The sequence below is a fragment of the Moschus berezovskii genome, chromosome 1, assembly GCF_049115385.1.
Source record: "Moschus berezovskii isolate FMDL1 chromosome 1, NW_MosBer_1.0, whole genome shotgun sequence".
In the NCBI taxonomy this organism is placed as follows: domain Eukaryota; kingdom Metazoa; phylum Chordata; class Mammalia; order Artiodactyla; family Moschidae; genus Moschus; species Moschus berezovskii.
This window is the reverse complement of record NC_142460.1, coordinates 131,828,285-131,851,621: the sequence shown is the minus strand read 5'-3', so window position 1 is coordinate 131,851,621 and position 23,337 is coordinate 131,828,285. Positions and strand designations below refer to the sequence as shown.

The following is a 23,337-nucleotide window of genomic DNA, read 5'->3' as shown; positions in this document are numbered from 1 at the left end:
AAGTGGAATCTCAAGGAAGCTACCTTCTATAGGGACTAGACATATAATGTTTAACACCGAACAACGATGGAACGTCTTGAAACGAGAAAAATCACTTGTAGATATTTTATTTTCCCAAGTTTTTTACAGAGCATATCCTGTAGATTATTTTTTCATATTTTTGTAGTAGCATAAATAACGATTTTGAATTTTTAATTTTAAGTATTATTATAAACATTTCTCCACTTTGCTGTATAGGCAAAGCAAATAAAGGCTGCATCTTTCTGGCAGCATGCATAAAAAGCCTGATTAGCTACGCAAAGCGACTGCACTTTCTCTTCCCAGTCGGTAGAGGGCATTGGAGCAGCGGAGGACGCCGCTCTGCGCTGAGATCCGGAAGCTTCTCCCTCTCTCTTTTTCTCTCTTCTCCCTCCTATCCTTCGCCCCGGAAGTGCTCTTCGGCACTGATTGCCGGCGTGACTTTCACCGCTTCCAGTAGTAGTGCTGGTTGCTGGACAGAACCGGAGTCGCGGGACCGTCTCGCCTGTGCTGCGTCCGCCATGCGGTTGCTGGGAGCTGCCGCCGCTGCGGCTGTGGGCCGCGGGCCGCTCCCACGGGCCCTGGGCTGGCAGGGGAAGCAGGTAGTGGAGTCCGGCGGGGCGAGACCGCACTACGGTCTGTCCCCGGGACCTTGCGGTGCGTCCGGGGCCAGGGGGGAAAAGACACCTCTCCCTCCCTGGCATCTCCTTACTGGCAACTCCGAATGGACCTCAGTGTGAAAAGCCCCCTGGGTGTCTGCACCGCTTCTGGTTTTTAATGAGCAGCGTCTCGGTGCCCTGGGAGGTTGGGCGGCCTCCGGTTAAGCCTCGTATTTTTGATATACCTTAAAGAGAAGACGTAACTAGAGTGAAGATCAAGACGACTGAAAATTTAGTTTGTTCAGGGCTCGAACCCAGGGCTTCTGGCTCATTATCCAGTGCTCTTTTACAGAGTGTCCTTCGGCTGAGTGCTCTTTTAGCTGACCTGGGTTATTTGATTTGTAGCCTGACCTTCCCAGCACTTTTCCTTGGTTCTGTTTGCTTTTTGGGAGACGCGGGGAGAGGTCGCAGAGTGGACTAGCATTCAGTTCAGTTCAGTCGCTCAGTCGTGTCCGACTCTTCGCGACCCCATCGACTGCAGCACGCCAGGCTTCCTTGTCCATCACCAACTCCCGGGGCCTACCCAAACTCATGTCTGTTGAGTCGGTGATGCCATCCAACCTTCTCATCTTCTGTCATCCCCTTCTCCTCCTGTCCTCAATCTTTCCCAGCATCAGGGTCTTTTCAAATGAGTCTGCTCTTCGAATCAGGTGGCCTAAGTTTTGGAGTTTCAGCTTCAACATCAGTCTTTCAAATGAACACCCAGGACTGATCTCCTTTAGGATGGACTGGTTGGATCTCCTTGCAGTCCAAGGGACTCTCAAGAGTCTTCTCTAACCCCACTGTTCAAAAGCATCAGTTCTTTGACACTCAGCTTTCTTTATAATCCAACTCTCACATCCATACATGACTACTGGAAAAACCATAACCTTGACTAGATGGACATTTGTTGGCAAAGTAATGTCTCTGCTTTGTAATATGCTGTCTAGGTTGGTCATAACTTTTCTTCCAAGGAGTAAGTGTCTTTTAATTTCAAGGCTGCAGTCAGCATCCGCAGTGATTTTGGAGCCCAAAAACATAAAGTCAGCCACTACCTCCACTGTTTCCCCATCTATTTGCCATGAAGTGATGGGACTGAATACCATGATCTTAGTTTTCTGAATATTGAGCTTTAAGCCAACTTTTTCACTTTCCTCTTTCACTTTCATCAAGAGTCTCTTTAGTTCTTCTGCATAAGGGTGGTGTCATCTGCATATCTGAGGTTATTGATATTTCTCCTGACAATCTTGATTCCAGCTTGTGCTTCCTCCAGCCCAGCATTTCTCATGATGTACTCTGCATATAAGTTAAATAAGCAGGATGACAATATACAGCCTTGATGTACTTCTTTTCCTATTTGGAACCAGTCTGTTGTTCCATGTCCAGTTCTAACTGTTGCTTCTTGACGTGCATTAGGTAGGAGTTGATCCTTTCCTGTCATGCAGACCTTTGCTCTGCTCGCTGATATCCCTGGATTTTAATCAACTAAGTGCTGATCACCCTGATTCCATTTTACATCTTCTACTTCCCCTTATCTAGAAGTGGCTGCAGTGAATTTTGGATGTGCAGTCCTATAAGGAGAAATTTATATATGTCTTGATTGCATAAAATGCAGAATTCTCCGTCACCACTGGAGTAAAATAAAGTTGTCGTTTTTAAAAAGTTATTGTTTGGGGGTAGAAGGAACTGGCAACCTTTTGTACACTACCTTGAACATGTTGGCACCCCCGCATACAGCTTAAAAATCCTCAAAAATCCCTGCTGGCTGTGAATCTACAGTAAGAAGGAACGGGGGGAAATCAAAGTAAACTTTAGAGTGAAAACTATTTCCTATTAAAGCAGCTGTTGGGAACTGTCTTCTTGCTTTTATCAGCCCAAGTGTATGTTTTCAAACCTGTGCCATTTACTAAAAATATCTGTCCATTTATATTTATTTAATAGAATGTATTTTTTCTGAGTTTGTTTTTTTTTTTTTTAAGAGTATGCTTTTCCTGTTCTCCCTTGCAGTCTCTTCTTTGGTTATAGCAGTTGGCAGTTGAGACATTCACTGTTTTGCCTTTTCAGGCTATCTCCTATGCCGTTTTGTGTTCATTGAGATTTCTTAGAAGAGAGATGTCCACTCAGCCCTTTCTAATTGTCCATTGTTATCTCATAAAAAGTGCACTGAATTGAGCTCTTATTTTTTCAGGCTAATTGGAAGATCTGCCGATGGTGTTCATCAGAGGTGATTCCTAATGAAAAGATACGAAATATCGGGATCTCAGCTCACATTGATTCTGGGAAAACTACATTAACAGAACGAGTGCTTTACTACACTGGCAGAATTGCAAAAATGCATGAGGTATGGGGTTCATGGTTGACTTCAGATTAGTTTGACCTTGGTTTTGATTGTTTTGTAAGGATTTGATAAACTTCACAATCCTGAAAGATTAGAAGGATGGTAACCCTGGAAATTTAATCAGAGTCACAAAGTGGATAGCTCAGGTTGGCTTGAAATGTTGCTCTGAGGAGTTTCTCTCGAAACCATCACTCTGGGTGTCCTGGGTAGATTGTTTTTTTAAGAATGTTAAGTCAATCTGAGAAAAACATAATTGAAAAAGACACGTGTAACCTAGGGTTCGTCACAGTGCTATTTACAAGAGCTGGGACTTGGAAGCAACCTTGATGTCTATCAGCAGATGAGGAGATACACACACACACACACACTAATGTTTGTGAGATGGAGTCTGTTATATAGAGTAAAGTAAGTCAGAAAGAGAAAAGCAGATATTGTATATTAACGTATATATATGGAATCTAGAAAAATGGTTTTGACGAACCTATTTGCAGGGAAGGAATGGAAACGCAGATGTAGAGAATGGATTTGTGGACACTGGGGGAAGAAGAGAATGGGAGGAATGGAGAAAGAAGCATAGACGTATATGCCCGGCTATGTGCAAAATGCATAGCTGGTGAGAAGTTGCTGCTTAACACAGGGATCCCAGCCTGGTGATCTGTGACCTAAAGGGGTGCGATGAGAAAGTGGAGGGAGGCTTAAGAGGGAGTGGGTATATGTACAGTTATGACTGATTCATGTTGATCTGTGACAGACCAATGCAACATTGTAGAACAGTTTTCCTCCAATTAAAAAATAAAGAATGTTAAGTCAATATGATACACCCCTAAGCAGCCAGTAAAATAATGTTTACATACTTTTAAATGTTTTGGAGAGATGTTTATAATGTTAAGTGGGGAAAGGGTTTAAAATGATGATGTATAGTATTAGTCTACTAGTTAAAAATTACAGTTATCAGGGAAAAATTATTTTAGAAAATCTTGGAACTCTCCCAAAGGCATTACATATGCAGTAACTCAACTTTCCACTTAAAAGTGTTACTTCAGATGAAGACCATCTTGTTAAATCACAGACTTTAGAAGCTGAATCCTTCCCACCCAGCCCTCAAAGTCCACGAGTAGCATAGAAGGGAAATAGCTGTTCCCTGCACACCTGCTCACAGACTAACACGAGGCAGGTAGGAGGAAACATGGCAGAGGGAGCACGGTTGGCTTTAAGGCCGGGTAACGTTCAGTGGCAGCAGCTGCAGACAACAGCAGTGAGAAAAGGGTTACTGTTAATAGAGGCCAAATACTGTAATCAGTTTTCAATTGATATTTCCTGAGATTGGGTTTGACAATTAGGTTTCTCTAAAATTAGGTTTCCCTGTGTTCTGGTTCCGTCTGTAGAGATGTCTTCCCTTCTTGGAATGCAGGGACAGAGAAATCTGAATTGCTATGCTTGTGTTTAGGTGAAAGGTAAAGACGGAGTTGGTGCTGTCATGGATTCCATGGAACTAGAGAGACAAAGAGGAATCACTATTCAGTCAGCGGCCACCTATACCATGTGGAAAGATGTCAATATCAACATCATAGATACTCCTGGTGCGTTGAGTTCTTGGTTCTATTGCAGCCTTTTGGGCAGCACCACACTTACTTCTGTCCTCTCCTATGACCTAGCTGATTTTTGAGTATCAAATAAAACTCCAGAAGTGTGACTGTGAATTCCCTATTAGAGAAATCTGAATGGGACCTAGAATACTTCATCCTTAAGTGGTTTCTTTGAACAATAGTGCAAATAAATAGTGATTAGGAAGATTCTTGCCTTTTACATGTTGCTGCTCATTCCAGAGGTGCCCATGCCCTAGTATCTTTTTGAAGTTTGATTTTGTTGGCCCCCTGGACCTTATGGTTGGTGAACGATATTGATGGTTTAAAAAATCCACATTCTAATTAGAAGACTTCCATAATGATCAGAGATACAAAGACTTGTGCATATTGTAAAAATTCAGACTGCTTTTTAAGACGCTCACACACTTCTCTGTCTCGCTCAGGGCACGTGGACTTCACAATAGAAGTTGAGAGAGCGCTGAGAGTGCTGGATGGTGCAGTCCTTGTTCTCTGTGCAGTTGGAGGGGTGCAGTGCCAGACCATGACTGTTAACCGTCAGATGAAGCGCTACAATGTTCCATTTCTAACTTTCATTAACAAACTGGACCGAATGGGCTCCAACCCAGCCAGGGCCCTGCAGCAAATGAGGTACTGCACCTTAGAACAGAGCAGAGTTATGATCTAGCTAACAGACCTTACATCTAGCTGCTGCTGCTAAGTCGCTTCAGTCATGTCCAACTGTGTGACCCCATAGACGGCAGCCCACCAGGCTCCCCCGTCCCTGGGATTCTCCAGGCAAGAACACTGGAATGGATTGCCATTTCCTTCTCCAATGCATGAAAGTGAAAAGTGGAAGTGAAGTCGCTCAGTCTTGTCCGATTCCTAGTGACCCCATGGACTGCAGCCCACCTCTCTGTCTTACTTTTTCTACCATACTTTCTCATACTTTCTGTTTCCTTCTCATTTTTCACTGGGTTATGAGAAAATTTTTGAGGTTAGTCTTCTGACTACTTCTCTGGTATTCTTCTGTTATTTAGCCTGGTTTTTGTTCTTTTTAATCCCAGCAATTATGTAGTTCAGTTTCATATTAATAGAGGTAATTACTTCTTGGATCTTTACATTTTATTTTCTCTAGTAACTCTTTCCTTGGAAGTTAGTACTGTTTCTTAACTCCCATCTCTTTCAAGCTATTCGTTTCCTTCAAGTATTTGGTTGTTCTTAGTTATCTGGTCAAAGTTACAGACTAAACTGTGTTAGCTAGAGCATATTTCTACTTGAATGTGAATTCCTGCCGATGAGTGTAATTTCCATTCTGTGGTTGTGCCTGACTGGGTGTACAGGCTGATGATGTGTGTCTAACAACCGCTGTATGGATTTTCCCCCTAAGGAGCTTCCTTTTCAGATAGCTGTACTTGGCTTCACTTGTATTAGCTGATCTAAGAAGGAGATGTGGGCCCAATTATCCCACCATCCTTTAATTTCCTGGCCAACCACTCAGTGACCTGTCTTCTCCCTTGGGTCTGATTCAGAGTATTCTGGGGATCTAATGGGAAAAACACTTATCTTACAGTTATTTTTGTTGCCTAAATAGGGTTGTGCTTCCTGAGAACAATGAATTTGTCAGTCTGTTCCCAGCTGCTTTGTACCTTTGGCTAATCAGTTCCAAAGATCTGCCATTGATTTCTTTTTTCATATTTTGTCAGTTGAAAGAAATTTGGTGAAGAGAAAAAGGGGTAAACATGTATTTTTATTTTTCAGGTCTAAACTAAGTCATAATGCTGCATTTGTGCAATTGCCCATTGGTTTAGAGAGTGATTTTAAAGGTATTATAGATCTTATTGAGGAACGAGCCATCTATTTTGATGGAGACTTTGGGTAAGTGTTAAAAATATACTATTCAAATCTTATATTTTAAAAAAGTATCAAAGAGAAGGAAATGGATGAGTGCTTTAAATATAAACTTTTTTGAAATGAGACTGAAAAAATGTCATCTAAGATGATTTTCTTTTAATGCAGTTAATTCTAGTTACTTCCCATTTTGCTTAGCATTCGTTCCATGGGGGAGTATGTTACTCTTTGGATGATATATGTATATCACATGATAATATACATGGTATGGTGAAAGGAGGCCTTCAGCTTAAACTAATGATGTAAAAGCTCTTTTTCTACTTTTATTCATTTATCTGTTCATTCGTTCTGTAGATTTTGTTGGAACAACTACTGTGTCATGAGTATTGTTATAAAAGCTGGGAAGAAAGAAGGGATTATAAATACTTTTCTACTTCATAGGATTACAAAGATAAAAAGATCAATGTGTAAAAGAAGTTACATATTCTTTTATGTAAATAAAAGAATGTAGTTTGGGCAATACAAAAAGCAAATTGGTAACTTTTGACATGGTAGTTGGTCCATCAACCAACTTTTGAGAGACCTCTGCATACAAAGCCCAGTGGTTATCAAACTGTGGTATTCAGAAAAATCACCTAGAAAAATGCACATATCTGGATCCAGTAGCAGGGATTCTAATTCAGTAGCTATAGAGTGGGGCCTGGTATTTGCATTTCTGGAATGCTCCCAAGTGGTGCTGATGTTTCAGGCCTGAATGCCACAGTTTGAGTGGCACTAAATAGACAGTGTGGGGAGTTGTAAGTGATCCTTTGCTCTTAAGAGTCACTCCGGAGCCTGGCAGTTTCTCCAAAGGTCCTTTTGAAGAGGGTCCCTTCCTCTGTTTTAGAACTGAGATTGCTAGTCTGGCAGGTGGATGAAGGCCATTGTGATCAGGTAACTGTAGAGTTTGTCTTTGTTGACCATCTTTTACATAAGGAGAAGATCAGGCCTATTCAGTGGACAAGGCGTTTCTCTCACTTTTTGTTCCACAACTAAGTAATGACAACCAAATTTCCCTCTCACTCCTTAGAGTGGAAGGGACAGGAATTTTTATCAGGTTTATTCGCTGCTATGTCCCCAGCCCTAGAACTATCTGGTACAAAATAGGGACTCAAAAAATATTTTTAAGTAAATGATTGCATCGCTTGCCCAGAGTTACCAGTGCACACATTTCTGTCTTCTAAAGTAGAGGTTTTTAAACTTTCATGTGCATCAGAACCACAGCTGGAACTTCTTAATACAACTGCGCCTTTTCCCAGCCATAGACCACTGGGTATGTATGTTTTGAAAGGAAGTTTCTGAAATGAAAGACTTAAGCAGGGACCTTGCCAGGATGGAGGAAATTAGATTCTGAAGACTGTGAAGAACCATTCTTTAGGATAATAAGAATTATTTTCTGACTATTTGAGATTTGCTTCTGCCTTCCTCACCCCTTTTTTTTTTCAGGAATTTTTTTTCTGAAAAGCTTGTTATTACTTGACATTAGATTCAGTTTTTAAAGAAATACTTTTAAAGTGTTCAGACTGATGTTTGTAAGTATCAAGTATGTCCATTTCTCTGTTGTGTGTATTTATTTGTGACTTTCAGCCATCTGGCCCCTAAAGGAATGGAGAATGGAGGTCAAGTTTGAAGAATCTGTCATAATTAGTAAACTTTTTTTTTTAACTACAAAATTGAGTATTCTGTATTAAAAAATATTGTGTAATTGGATTTGTTATTAATGACCCGGAATAGTCAATTCTTTAATCTTGCTTGTCAAAGACTGGGATATTCTGATTAATTTGGTTAATAGAATTTTCCAGTACAGTTGACCCTTGAACGGTATGGAGATTAGAGGTGTCGATCCCTCATCCAGTCAAAAGTTCAAGTATAACTGTTGACTTCCCCCAAAACTTACCTATTAATAACCTACTGTTGACTGGACGCTATCAAAAATGAAAAGATAAAAGAAATTTATATTTATTTATAGGTATAACAGTTCATGCATTGATAAGAAAGAGGCAGCAATGTGTTGCTTTATGGTGCCTAGTGTAATTGGTGTAAAGCAGTAGCCTAGCCTAGTCATTATAAAATTGTTTATGGCATATGATATTATAATCATATTCCTAATACAGTATTGGAAATTGTGACTTAAAAAAATTACCTGTGATGGTATGCAGTTTCTCTAATTCTGTGAGAGAGGCACACTGTATGGATGTCCTTCTTTGAAAGCAAAGTTATAAAATAGTAATAAAACTAACACATTTTTAATTTCATATTAAATACCACTTATTCCTACATAATGATAGGCTGTCCACTTCAATACAAGTCTTGCACACAATGTAATACACGTATTTTTGCAAGTTTATTGAAAAACATCTTTGTATAAGTGGACCTGCACAGTTCAAACTTGTATTGTTCACGGATCAGCTGTATTCATGGCTTTGGAGTCAGTTTGGCTTTGAATTGTGTGTGGCTTATACATTTACTGGTAACCCTGAGCGATTTGCTTTGCCTGTTTTAAAGTATTTTGTCCACTATTCCGTCTGAATTTTACAGGTGCATATTTTTCTTATTTGGATTTTAATGCAAAAATAGCAGATCTGTTATCTCAAAAAACATTTTGGCCATTAGTTTATCTTTTTCATTGATAACTTATATGTTTAATTGAATATTCTTTTTTCAAATTAATTTTTATTGGAGTAAAGTTATAATTTAATTGAATATTCTTAAAGTACCAAAATAAAATATTTCTTCTCTTAGTCAGATAGTTCAATATGGGGAAATTCCAGCAGAATTCAGGGCGGCGGCAGCAGACCACCGGCAGGAGCTGATTGAATGTGTTGCTAATTCAGATGAACAACTTGGAGAGATGTTTCTGGAAGAGAAAACTCCCTCAATCTCAGATTTAAAGGCAGGTGCTCTCAAAATATGTCTTATATTAACAAGAAAAACAGCGATTTTTTGGTTTTTGTAGGGAAGGGACATGATGCTTTTATGTAGGGGCTTTATTAATGAAATCCGAGCAAAGTTGTTTAACATAATTGGTTCCTTCAGAAAAAAGTGTGACATGGCATATTACTCTTTTTTTAAGTAGTGAGTTATATAAAATGGGAAAGGAATCAGTTTGTCCTAAGAAAAAAGATATTTAAGCAGCAAACCTCTTGGACCTATCATTATCAAAAAGAAGAAAAAGATGAACTATAAATGTATGCTGTTGACTATTTGGAAGGCCATACATAGATTCCTTTACTTAATTGTTCAGCTCTTTAAAATGAAGTGATCCTCCGCCTAAGACTGGTATTCAGTTTTTAAATAGATAATTCTCCATTGTTGCTGCTCGGTCGCCCAGTAATGTCTGACTCTGCAACCGCGTGGACTGCAGCACACCAGGCCTCCCTGTCCCTCACCATCTCCCAGAGTTTGCCTGAGTTCATGTTCAGTGCATTGATGATGCCATCCAGCCATCTTCTCCTGCCCTCAATCTTTCCCAGTATCAGGGACTTTGCCGATGAGTTCTCTGTTTGCATCAGGTGACCAATATACTGGTGCTTCAGCTTCAGCATCAGTCGTTTCAGTGAATTTTCAGGGTTGATCTCCCTTAAGATTGATTGGTGTGATCTTGCTGTCCAGGGGACTTTTACAAGTCTTCTCCAGCCCCACAGTTCAAAAGCATCAGTTTTTTGACATTCTGCATTCTTTACCATCCAGCTCTCAGAACCGTATGTGACCACTGGGAAGACCATAGACTTAACTATATGGACCTTTGTCGGCAGAGTAATGTCTCTGCTTTCAACACACTGTCTAGGTTTGTCATCGTTTCCTGCCAAGAAGCAATTGTCTTATAATGTCATGGCTGCAGTCACTGTGTGCAGTAATTTTGGAGCCTAAGAAGAGGAAAGCTGTCACTTCTTCCACCTTTTCCCCTTCTATTTGCCATGGAGTATGGGGCCGGATGCCATTATCTTAGTTTTTTTTTTATTTAGTCTTAAGCCGGCTCTTTCACTCTCCTAGAGGCTCTTTAGTTCCTCTTCACTTTCTGCCATTGGAGTGGTATCATCCCCATATTTGAGGTTGTTGATGTTTCTCCCACCTATCTTGATTCTGGCTCGTAACTCATCCAGCCCAGCATTTCTCATGATGTGCTCAGTGTGTTGATTAAGCAAACAGGGTAATAGCCCTGTTGTACTCCTTTCTCCATCTTGAACCAATCAGTTGTTCCATACAGGGTTCTGACTGTTGCTTCCTGACCCACATACAGGTTTCTCAGGAGACAGATAAGATGATCTGGTATTTCCATCTCTTTAAGAGCTTTCCACAGTTTGTCATGATCCACACAGTCAAAGGTTTTAACGTAGTCGATGAAACAGAGATAGATGTTTTTCTGAAATTCCCTTGCTTTCTCTACAATCTAGTGAATGTTGGCAATTTGATCCCTAGTTCCCCTTCCTTTTCTAAACCCAGCTTGGACATCTGGAAGTTGGTTTGCATAATGCTGAAGCCTAGCATGCAAGACTTTAAGCATGACCTTACTAGCGTGGGAGATGAGTGCAGTTGTCCGATGGTTAGCACATTCTTTGGTACTACCCTTCTTGGGAATTGGGATGAGGATTGACCTTTTCCAGACCTGTGGCTACTACTGGGTCTTCCAGATTTGCTGCCATAAAACCTTGATGGTGTCATCCTTTAGAGATTTGAATAGTTCTGCTGAAATTTCATCACATTCACTAGCTTTATTAACAGCAGGGCTTCTTAAGGCCCACTTGACTTCGCACTCCAGAACGTCTGATTCTGGGTGACTAACCACACCATTGTAATAATCTGGTTCATTAAGATCTTTATATAGTTCTTCTGTGTATTCTTTCCATCTCTTCTTGATCTTCAGCATCTACTAGGTCTCTGCCATTTTTATCCTTTATTGTGCCCATCTTTGGGCTGAATGCTCCCTTGATGTTTCCAGTTTTTCTGAAGAGATCTCTCGCCTTTCCCCATTTGTTGTTTTCTTCTATTATTAAGCATGGTTCATTGAAGAAGGCCTTTTTGCCTCTCCTAGCCATTTTTTGGAACTCTGCGTTTAATTGGATGTACCTTTCCCTCATTCCCTTGCTTTTCACTTTTCTTTGTTCTTCCACTGTTAATAAGGCCTCCTCAGACAACCACTTTGCCTTCTTGCTTTTCTTTTTCTTTGGGATGATTTTGTTTGCCACTTCCTGTACAGTATCATGGACCTCTGTCGGTAGTTCTTTAGGCATACTGTTAATTAGATCTAGTTGCTTGAACCTATTTGTTACCTCTACTGCGAATTCATATGGCATTTGATTTAAGTCATACCTGGCTGGCCTATTGTTTTTCCTGGTTTTCTTTAGTTTAAGCCTGAATTTTGCTATGAGACACTGATGATCTGAGCCATAGTTAGCTCCAGGTCTTGTTTTTGCTGACTGTATACAGCTTCTCTATCTTCAGTTATAAAGAATGTAATCAGTTTGATTTCAGTATTGACTAATTGATGATGTCCATGTGTAAAGTCATCTCTTGTGTTGTTGAAAAGGGTATTTGCTATGACTAGTGCATTCTCTTGGCAGAATTCAGTTAACCTTTGCCCTGCTTCATTTTGTTCTCCAAGGCCAAACTTGGCTGTTACTCCAGGTATATTTTGACTTCCTACTTTTGCATTCCAATCCCCGATGGTGAATAGAACATTTCTTTTAGGCGTTAGTTCTAGAAGGTCTTCTAGGTCTTTGTAGAATTGATCAGCTTCAGCTTCTTCTGCATCGGTAGTAGGGGCATAGACTTGAATTACTGTGATGTTGAACAGCTTGCCTTGGAAACGAATTGAGATCATTCTTGTCTTTTTGGGGGCTGTAGCCAAGTACTGTATTTCTACTCTTTTGTTGATTGTGAAGACTACTCCGCTTCTTCTATGGGATTCTTGCCCACAATAGTAGATATAATGGTCATCTGAATTAAATTCACCCATTCCCGTCCATTTTAGTTCGCTGATTCCTAAGATGTTAGTGTATATTCTTACCATCTTCTGCTTGACCATGTCCAGTTTTCCTTGATTCATGAACCTGACATTCCACATTCCTATGCAATACTGTTCTTTGCAGCATGGGATTTTACTTTTATCACATCCACAACTGAGTGTCATTTTTGCTTTGGCCCAGCCACTTCATTCATTCTGAGGCTATTGGTAATTCTCCTCCACTTTTCCCCAGTAGTATCTTGGACACCTTCAGACCTGGGGTACTCATCTTCGGTGTCATATCTTTTTGGCCTTTTATGCAGTTCATGAGATTCTCACGGCATGTATACTGGGGAGGTTTGCCATTCCCTCCTCCAGTGGATCACATTTTGGCAGAACTCTCTGCTATGAACCATCCATCTTGGGTGGCCCTGCACGGCATGGCTCATAACTTCATTGAGTTGTACAAGCTCCTTTGCCACCAAGGTAGTGAGCCATGAAGGGGATACTTAAACAGCCAACCTCTTGGACATTTCCTTATTAAAAAGAAAGAAGATAAACTAGAAATGTACACTGTTGACTATTTGGAAGGCCATATAGATTTCTTTACTTGATTGTTCAGCTCTTTAAAATGAAGAGAAAATTACCTGCCTAAGACCGGTATTCAGTTTTTAAATAGACAGTTCTCCATAAAAGAGGACAAGTGGGTCAATAAACACATGATAAGATGCTCAGTATCACTAGTCATTAGGGAAAGCAAATCAAAACCACAGTGAGATACCACTTTATTCATTAGGACGACTGTTACTTAAAAAGCAAAATAACAAGTGTTGGTAAGGATGTAGAGAAATTGAAATCCTTGTGCATTGCTGGTGGGAATGTGAAATGATGCTTCTTCAGTGGAAAACAGTAGGTGATTTCTCCAAAAAAAAAAAAACCAAGAACTACCATGTTGTTGTCATTCAGTTGCTAAGTTGTGTCCGATTCTTTGCGACTCCATGGACTGCAGCACGCCAGGCTCCCATGTCCTCCACTGTCTCCCAGAGTTTGCTCAGATTCATGTCCAAGAACTACCATACGGTCCAGCAATTCCATTTTTGTATACACAAGAGAATTGAAAGCAGGGATCAGATATTTGCACACCAATCTTGATAGCAGCATAATTCACAGTAGCTCAAAGTTGGAAACAACTCAGTGCCAATCTGAATGAATGGACAAATAAAATTGGCATTTCATACAATGGGGTATTATTCAGCTTTAAAAAGGAATCAGATTCTAATACATGCTACAATATGGGTGAGTCTTAAGGATATCACGTTTAGTGGAATAAGCCAGACATAAAAGGACAAATATTGTATGATTACACTTCTGTGGGATAGTCGGAAGAGTCAAGTTCCTAGTAGGACAGTGGTTACCGGGGGCTGGGGGAGGGGAGAATGGGAAGTTTAATGGATCCAGAGTTTGTATTTGGGGTGATAAAAAAGTTTTGGAGACAGATAGCGGTGACAGCAATGTGAATGTACTTAATGCTACTAAACTGTACACTTACCAATTGTTAAAATAGTCACTTTTGTGATGTTTACGTTATCATAATAAAATAAGACTGACACTTATTTTGCCAAACCACCTGGTGCACTTAGCAGAGATCAGATAAGTAAACACTGTGTGTAGTACAGTGCACTCAGGGAGTTTATGGATCAGGAACACAAGGAAAGAACCCTATTGAAGCTGAGATGCTTACTAACCTATCTCAGCTTGAGTTCAGTACCATTCACAAAGGCCTTATCACCTCAGCTCTAATGACTGAAGAACTCCGTATAGGAAAGTATAGGTCTGGGCCTTACGTAAAGTCAAGCAGTGTATTCTAAGAACCACCAGAGAGAGGTCTTGATCTATTAAAAGGAATGTGTCAGGAGTCCCCAAGACTACTCCAGATTTTGTGATTCACTGGGACTCAGGACTCAGCACGTAATCACACTCATGGCTATGGTGGATTACAGTGAAAGAATACAAAGCAGAATCAGCAAAGGGAAAAGGCATGTGAGGTAACATCCAGAAGAAACCAGGTGTAAGCTTCCAGGCATTCTCTCAAGTGGTGTCTTGCCGTGCATGCCTGTGTCCTCGAGCAGCAAATTGTGACTGTACCTGTGAAATGTCTATCAGAGAAGGTCATTAGAGACTGAGTGCCCAAGGTTTCACTGGAGGCTGGTCACATAAGGCTTCCCTGGTAGGTTAGATGGTAAAGAATTAAACTGCATTGCAGGAGAGCTGGGATCAATCCCTGGGTTGGGAAGATCCCCTTGGAGAAGAGAATGGCTACCCACTCCAGTATTTTTGTCTGGAGAATTCCATAGACGGGAGCCTGGCCAGCTACAATCCATGGGGTCACAGAGTCAGGCATGACTGAGCAGCACACTCACTCACATAGACAAACCCTGCGTAGCGCATACCAATTTCCAGACTTCCAGAAGGAAAGCAGGTATTTAGCATACATCCCATTGTTTTTGCAGCAGTATAGGCACAGTGAACCAGTCTTACCAGCTCTGGAATGCTGGGAATCCCCTGATATCCAGATTCCCAGAAGCCAGCCAGGGGCCAGCCTTGCAGGGGGCTTTCAGGGAGAGCACTTGCAGTCCTGCTGTATTTCCTGTTTTCTTCCAGGATGCTGTGTACTTTAGTTTCTGTGTTGTTGTTGCATATATTAGGGACAGTGGGAAGGCAATAGTTTTCAAGTGTGAATGTGATTCTCACAAAAGTAAGGGAAATTTGGGGTAAGAACATAGCTTTTGTTAGGCTGGTATAGGTTTAGTTTTAATTTCTCCTTTTTTCTATTCATCAACCACACTCATGTGTTTCTCTATTCAGTGGAAGTAAAGTGTGGTAAGATTCATTCGTTCCTACTTTTGCATATAAGGGAGGGTTGGAAAGTAAAAAATGTGACTTTGTGGCCTAAGGTAGCCTCAGTGGTTAGTGACCAAGCCGTTTCCGGTTCCTAGGAAAAGCAAGTTTTTAAGAGAGTTTCAAATAGTAATTGCTTTCTTAACACACTTATTTTCTTCTTTTTATACTCCTTTTATTGTGCTCAGTTGTTATCCTAGTTTTCATTGTGATGTTTAGAAATTGTGGTTATAAATGCTTTGCTTTAAGCTTTGTGGAATGTCTAGGTTTCTGTTTTTCTTGAGGACTGAGAAATAACTATGCTGCTCCATATTTCTGCTGCACCAACAACTGTGGTGGGTTGTGGCCACAGCAGAGACTGCTGTTGGCCTCTTCCAGCCACCAGAGCTAAAGCTCTACTGCCCCCTCTGCGACCTGTAGCCAGTAGCCTCTGAGGAGCAAGGCTGGGGCACATGGATGGTGCTTGCACGAGAGGTTGGTACAAGACCAGGAGGTTGTTATTTACAGCCTGTTACTATCAGGACCCTTAATTTATGAGCAACTTGCACTGGTTTGGCTTCCCGTATGTATATCCTTAAAAAAAAAGAAAACAAATTGGTTATTTTTTTTTTTTAATAGATGATACTTTCATATGGTTTAAACATTTTAAAACTATATAAAGGTACACAGTAAGAAGTCTTTTACCTGGCTCTCGTCTGCCCGGCGCTCTGTGCTATGCTTAGTTGCACAGTCGTATCCAACTCTGTGACCCCATGGACCCTGCCAGGCTCCTCTGTCCATGGGGACTCTCCAGGCAAGAATACTGGAGTGGATTGCCATGCCCTCCTCCAGGGAATCTTCCCAACCCAGGGATCAAACCCAGGTCTCCCACATTACAGGCAGATTCTTTTCTGTCTGAGCCACTCTGGGCCCCATTCCTAAACCAGGTTGCCAGTTAATAGTTTCTGGTGTTTCTTTTCATAGATTTTTGTTTTGTTTGCATATATATTGCTTTTTCCTCTATTTTACACAATTGTTAACATACCATTTACACTGTCCTGTGTGTATATATATAGTTTTTTCTCCAAATTGAAAGTTAGTTCTAAGGGTTGAAAGCAGTTACAGTGTTGAAAGTTAAATAGCCTTTTTCTTTCTAATTTTTTTGGGGGGATATTTTGACCTTAAGTTGTAGAGAACCCCATTCCAGTCTCCACTAAAGCCAGTACTCCAAAGAGTATCAATTTATTTCATTCATTTGTCACTTTGTAATTGATCTGAAACACAAAATGTAACTTTAAGATGAACTAATTTTTTTTTTTTTTCTTTTGTAGCTTGCCATTCGAAGAGCTACTCTAAACAGGTCATTTACTCCTGTCTTTTTGGGAAGTGCCTTGAAAAACAAAGGAATTCAGCCTCTTTTAGATGCTGTTTTAGAATACCTCCCAAATCCATCTGAAGTCCAGAATTATGCTATTCTCAATCAGGAGTAAGTCTTGGAAATTGATTCTTAGTCTGTGCACAGAGAATTTAACATCTGTGCACTGGAAAAGAATTTAAGAATGGTTTTTGAAGTTATGTTGCATTTGTGGGTTTTTTCCAATATTTTGTAAAAACCAATCTTTGTTTCTGTTTGGGTAACAAGTTTGGCAAAGAGAAAAATATTTATTATACCTTACCATATCATATTCTATTCGTAAGTTAGAATATGGTTTGTTTCAGTATCAAGATTTACATCATTAGAAAATTTTCTCATTTGGAACCAATTTTTTTTTTTTAATGTTTTTTAAGAAATAAAATTTTTTTAAGTTTTCATTATTTTTTTCTGCGAGACTCATTTTGTGTTTTTTATTCTACTCTGGTCCTGTCACATTGCAGTATTGGCCAGAAGTTATTCTTGTTGATCCCATTAAGTGAAATTTCACTTAAGGATAAGCTCAAAAATGTTTAGTGCAAGTGTGCTTTTTCTCAGGTAATATTCTGATGAAACAGATTGAAATAAAAGAAATATCAAATATTGCATCTCACAAATGTGTATGTCTGTTATTTTAAGTGACTCCCAAGAGAAAACCAAGATCTTAATGAACCCCCAGAGAGACAGTTCCCATCCATTTGTTGGCCTGGCTTTTAAACTGGAGGTAAGTTGCTTTCTCATGTATTTAACTGATGTATATAGAATTTTTCTTTTCTTTTAGGCTTTTATTCCTATTACAGAGTGACTCTTAGGAAAGATTTAGTTATAGATTTCTCCACTGTAAAGTTACTTTGTCCCCCACCCTGTTCCATACTGACTCTAGAAGAAGGTTTCTATGGACAGTCCACACTTAAGGGGTGGGGAATTATGTTCTTCCTCCATGAGGGGGCAGTGTCTCTGTGAGTTACGTGGGATTCTTCTATAAAGGAGAGTTGTCCTTTCTCCCCCCTATTTATTTATTCAGTCATTTGTTTTTATCAGTCTGAACGTGTGTATATTTGTTTCATACTTTGAGTTAAAATCCAGTACTGTGTTATTTATTTTATTGACAGACTGACTAGTTTTTGCTGTTGGTGCTCTTTCAGGTGGCTTTTGTGTCCCTTAGACATTTCCCAGTATTTTGTTTCTTTGAGCACTTGTTGTATATTCCCTATCCCAGCCCGAGAATCACCTGTTTGTCTTGAGTCCTGGTTCCTTTTAATTGTGAATGGTATTAGGAACCAAGATTTGGGGACTGGGTGTGCTTTTTGTTGTGATGGTGTTGCTTCTGTGTATAATATTTTAAGGAGGAAAAAGGTAGGTAAGTCGGAAGTGTTCAAGGGTGGTTATTTCTGGGATGGAATTATACTGGGAGGGTGCTTTTTCCTAGTTTTTATTTTTAAATTTTTACAGTATGATTTTTATTCTAAATCCAGAAAAAGTAATTTTAAGTTAAAAAGTAGAAATAACATTGCAGTGACAGTGTGTGTTTGTTAGTTATTTTTGACTGCACTGGGTCTTTGTTGGCTGTGTGCGAGCTTTCTCTAGTTATGGTGAATAGGCGCTGCTCTGTTGCAGTACCTGGGCTTCTCATTGCAGGGGCTTCTCCTGTTGCAGAGCGTGGGCTTTAGGCACACCGTCAGTAGTTGCAGCACACGGGCTTAGTTGTTCCACGGCGTGTGGAATCTTCCTGGACTAGGGATGAAACCCATGTCCCCTGCATTGGCAGGCCAATTCCCATCAGCTGTGCCACCAGGGAAGTCCTGGGAATATTTTTCTTAGGATTCCCAGAATGTGTTTCTTGAGTAAAAGATACAAAATATTTTAAATGTTTAATGGTATGTATTGCCAGATTGCTTTCATATTTTTAGTTTCTGGTGAACAGGGAAGAAACTCAGCCATACATATTCATATATCAATTCTTCCCCAAACTCCCCTCCCATCCAGGCTGCCACATAACATAGAGCAGAGTTCCCTGTGCTAAACAGTAGGCCTTTATTGGTTATCCACTTTAAATGTAGCAGTGTTTATATGTCCATCCCAAACTCCTTAACCATCCCTCCCCCCAATCGTTTTCCCCATATCTTGCTTTAATTCTTAATAGTAGAAAACATTTTTCCATAGAATCATTATGCAATTCTGTGTCCTCTTTTGTAATTCCCTCTTTATTTTTTTGTCTTTCCCTTTTTAAAATTAGAGTCAGTGTTTTATTACTTGTACGAACCTTTCTCTTATAAAATAAAAGCAGTTTAAAATTTACATAGTCAAATACATCAGTCTTTGTCTTTTGTCATTTTCTCAATCTTCCTCTTTGATTATATTCTGTAAATACTTTTGTCTCTTCTACTTTCTTGTGGGTTTTTTTGTTTTTTTCATTGTTAATCCTATTGGACTTTGTTTTGCTGAATGCGGTGTTAGGATCTAAGTGTATTTTCTTTGCCTCCAAATAGAAGACCAGTTGTACAGTTACCAGTTTTTGAACAGTTTTAAAATTTTTCATTGATTGTCATGTCTCCTTTTTCATCTGTTGACTAATGAATTAAACATTTTAGATATTTATTCTATAAGGGCTATTACTTTTAATATTTTGAAGTATTTAATATGTTCTTATATCAGTTATTTTCTATTTTTAGCTTTTCCTCTAAATATTAAAAATCACTAATAATATATTTAAAAAGTCCTCTTTGGAATTTTATTGCTATTGTGTTAAACCTAAATATTAATATGGCAAGGACTGGCAACTTTTAAATACTTACCTAACATTTAGTGTTAATATTCAGGAGGAAATGATCCTGATTATTCATTTTATATTCAGTTACTTTACAGAATTCATATTTGTATAGCTTTCCAGGTGATTATCAGTTTTTCTAACATGTATAGTCTTTCATTTCTAATGATATTTTGTTGTCTTTCTAATATAATTTTACCTTATTTTTATATCTTACTGTATTAAACTGAACTTATGAAATAACCACCTTATTATATAATTTAAAAACTTTTTCTAATAACTTTTTTCAGAGGAAACAGAAGGTAGTATCTTGGAATTTTATATCAGAAAGAACAGGAACCACTTAACTTTATTCAAAACTAGCATCAAAGTAGTTTATGACAATAAGCTGAAACATATATAAGTTGTACTACTAAAACTGAGAGCAAGTATTTGAAGGCGGTTATGAAATTTTCCTCTTATTTTTGATTTCTTTTTTACTCTTTCTGTCCTTACACAATCTTGACTTCTAGGCAGGGCGATTTGGCCAGTTAACTTACGTTCGCAATTATCAAGGAGAGTTGAAGAAAGGTGATAACATCTATAATACAAGGACGAGAAAGAAAGTGCGGGTGCAGCGACTGGTTCGCATGCATGCCGACATGATGGAGGTGAGTACCTGGACTTCGTTGTACAATCAGAAATTTCTCTCACGCAGTTGAAATAGGTCTACTGTTTTGGTATCCTGAGCTCCACAAGAAAATCACTTCTAGTTGAATGTGTTTTCCTAGCTTCTTTCTTTTTAGTTAGGTGGGCTACATTTCTTATGTAGCACTTTGGCGTAGGCTAAATTAGCGCATATTAAAAACATGTTTTGTACCACCATTTGTGAGTTAGCTGTCTTTCCTCAGTGGCCAGGGTTAGGGAGAAGGGACAGCACTTTCATCAAGAGCTAGCCTTGGAAAGAGTATAATAGGTTTTTAGTTTAGTGGAACTGTGGTTCTCAATAGGAAATGAGAATAATAAATTTACACGTAACTTCCCATATTGCTCAGTGAATTTACTTCCTGAAATATGGAAATAGAATCAACCCCTAGAAGGGCTTTATTGGTGCTAGAATTCATCTAAAGATTTAAAACCTGAAGGCCTAGTCTGGGAGATAAACTTTGGCTTATGATTTGACTTCTTGAATTGGCTCTGAACCTGTCCGAGCCTTCTGTGGTCCACAGAGTTAAGCGTTGGCAGGAATACCAAGTACAGGAGGTTGTCCTCTCCTCGCACCCTTTCCCAGTGCAGCTCTGTTATTCCTGGAGAAGTTTATTAGTCTAAGCAAAATCTCATGGGGGATGTTTTTGGCATCCATAACTGTTGTATCTCCTGGAAAATGAATAACTGTTGTATCTCCTGGAAAATGAATAGACAGTCTTTCAAAATTAGACGTTGTTTTTTTGAAATAGGCAGCAGGGGGCAGGTTAGAAGGATTAATGATTGTCACAGCTGTTTCATGGGCTAGAAGGATCCCTATAGCTGTGTAACCATTAAAGCAAGACACACACACTTGCTCATTCACAGCCACAGCTGTTATGAATGAACTGTTAATTTAAAAGGACAAAGACTTGGAAGTTTAAAGGCCCCAGTGCTTTATTCTTAGATTTCCTGTGTTTTCTTAACTGCTTACATCTCCTGCCTTTGTTTTCAAAACTTCCTTTGCAAGTTTTCCTTGTATGCCTTTGTCATACACATTTCCTTGTTAGACAATGGCCTCACATATAGTACTACATACTTTTTAATTCTATAGGAATAACTTCAGAACCATGAGGCTCTGTGTTCTGTTGGTCCTGCAGATCCTCCAAGTAAAGATGCCATGTTCTGAGTTTCCATTTACAGTAGAATCTTGCCAGTTGAGATGTGGTTTAAATAAGAGCCCTGTTGAAGGTGTATCTTGCCATGGTTGATTGTTGGTATTGCACTGATTCTATCTAATTGTTTGTGGAATTCATGGTGAGATTCTGGCATGTTTGTTTGTGCATAGTGTGTTTATTGTGCAATTACTTTTTAGTGATTATGTACAGATTTGAATTACTTGCAGGTATCATGTTGTATTCTTTCTTTCTTTAGGATGTTGAGGAAGTGTTTGCTGGAGACATCTGTGCATTGTTTGGCATTGACTGTGCCAGTGGAGACACATTCACAAGCAAAGATAATAGCGGCCTTTCTATGGTAAGTCATTTAACTTCAAAACTGTTTATCACTTGCATTTCAAAAATGTATGTTTTAGTACTTCAGAAAAACAATCACAGAAGTTTTCATTGAGTGCCACAGGCATCAAGTGTAGATTGGTTGTGGCTCTTTTAATGTCAGCTGAACAAGTGCCCTGTGTTAGCTAACTTACCTGATTTTTCTTAGTAAAATCATTCCACCCTCCTCCAAGGTTTAGCATGGAGGGAAAATTCCCACTAGGTAACCTGGCCTGTGTGGCTGTGACTCCTCCCTGAGATCTGCTTCCCCATTGTGGGTGCATCACTGATTGCTGTTGCCATCATCAGGCTGGTCCCAGCCAAGTGCTCCTTCCTTAGTAATTCGGCAGCTGGAGAAAGGATGCCTCCCTCAGTCTCCTAGAGAACCATAAGAGCAGACTGTAACATTTAGGCTGGACTCCGGGGAATTGCATGACAAACCAGAACTGTGCTCTGCGGGCAGGATGCAACTAGGAGAGTATGCTCAGGGCACTTCCTGCCTTTCAGTCCCCTTCACTCCTGCCCGCTTTGTGCCCCCACAGGAGGGCGGCTCTTCTACAGTGTGACCATGTGTTCATGAGGGTGCTTCCTCTCCTGAATTCAGTAAAGGAAGAATATGAGTACAAAGGGGATAGGAGCTTACAGTAGGTTGTTTATATATAAGAACTCGTCCAGCCCTAACAGATGATCTCTATAATAGCTCCTATATTATATGATGAATTCTTAATTTTATAATTTAGCTTTTTTGTTTAAAGTATTCTCTGATGTCTGTTGTTTTACATGTGGAGTTAGGACACTACAAAAATCAGTTTCAATAAGTGGACTTTTTAATAAGTATTATGGATGAGACTTTCTCTAAACTTGTCATTAGCAGTGTGAAGGGACTGGAGGTTGTGGGAAGTGCTTGAGCTTTGAAGCAAATAGACCTTGGTCAGTGCCTTACTTCTGCCCTGTGCTACCGCTGGCCCTTGACCAAGTTATTCATTTTTAATACTGTATTTGAATTCTTCTCTGTTCTTTTAAAACTATTTTAGGAGTCAATTCATGTTCCCGATCCTGTCATTTCAATAGCAATGAAGCCATCTAACAAGGTAGGAGTTTGATTTAGCAGCTAATAAATTATACTTTAGCTCATTTTCACCTGTCTTCACAATGCATATGGTGTCTTGTGATGGCTATAAGCACTCTTACAGACTGTTTCCTTTTCTGGTATTCAAATCATCTTTTAAAATTTACCAGTCTATTACTAGTAAGTACTCCTTAGAATATTTGAAGAAGTTGATGGTTTTAACATATTCATGAGACTGTGTTTTATAACTGTTACTGTAGTAAAGGTATATCATTGGCTCCAGAATGGTAAGTGTAAGTAACTTCCTAGATGCAGAACATAAGAGATAGAAAAGAGGAAACTGGGGCATTTGTCCTAAATTGCAGAAAAACCTCACTGTAAAGAACATTAGAATATTGCATCAACTAATTGCCTCATGGATTATAGTACATCTCCACATATGTGGTAGTTATGTAGTAAATCTCTGATTATAACATGGAAGGCCTGCAAATAAGACTGTTTTGACTCACTTTCAGATATAACAGTTTTATGGTTGTATTTCATGTCATTTAGCGTTTTAGCCAAAATTGCTTGAATAGGTTCTGTA

General features: G+C 39.4%; 1 protein-coding gene across 2 annotated transcripts in view; it reads left to right on the top strand.

The window, feature by feature from the left end:
* Nucleotides 1–428: 428 nt before the first annotated feature.
* GFM1 (G elongation factor mitochondrial 1) overlaps nucleotides 429–23,337 on the top strand; it is a 48,773-nt gene continuing 25,864 nt past the window's right edge. Inside the window, exons 1-11 of one of the 2 annotated variants that reach the window (XM_055410835.2) lie at nucleotides 429–620; nucleotides 2,845–2,997; nucleotides 4,442–4,574; nucleotides 5,024–5,228; nucleotides 6,339–6,455; nucleotides 9,210–9,360; nucleotides 16,620–16,774; nucleotides 17,339–17,423; nucleotides 19,979–20,116; nucleotides 21,564–21,665; nucleotides 22,717–22,773. In XM_055410835.2, coding sequence (XP_055266810.2) covers nucleotides 540–620; nucleotides 2,845–2,997; nucleotides 4,442–4,574; nucleotides 5,024–5,228; nucleotides 6,339–6,455; nucleotides 9,210–9,360; nucleotides 16,620–16,774; nucleotides 17,339–17,423; nucleotides 19,979–20,116; nucleotides 21,564–21,665; nucleotides 22,717–22,773 — 1,377 coding nt within the window. In that variant the 5' untranslated portion in view covers nucleotides 429–539. Of the gene's footprint in view, nucleotides 621–654; nucleotides 676–2,844; nucleotides 2,998–4,441; nucleotides 4,575–5,023; nucleotides 5,229–6,338; nucleotides 6,456–9,209; nucleotides 9,361–16,619; nucleotides 16,775–17,338; nucleotides 17,424–19,978; nucleotides 20,117–21,563; nucleotides 21,666–22,716; nucleotides 22,774–23,337 lie in introns of those variants that run through there. The other variant, XM_088839473.1, reaches the window with a different exon arrangement.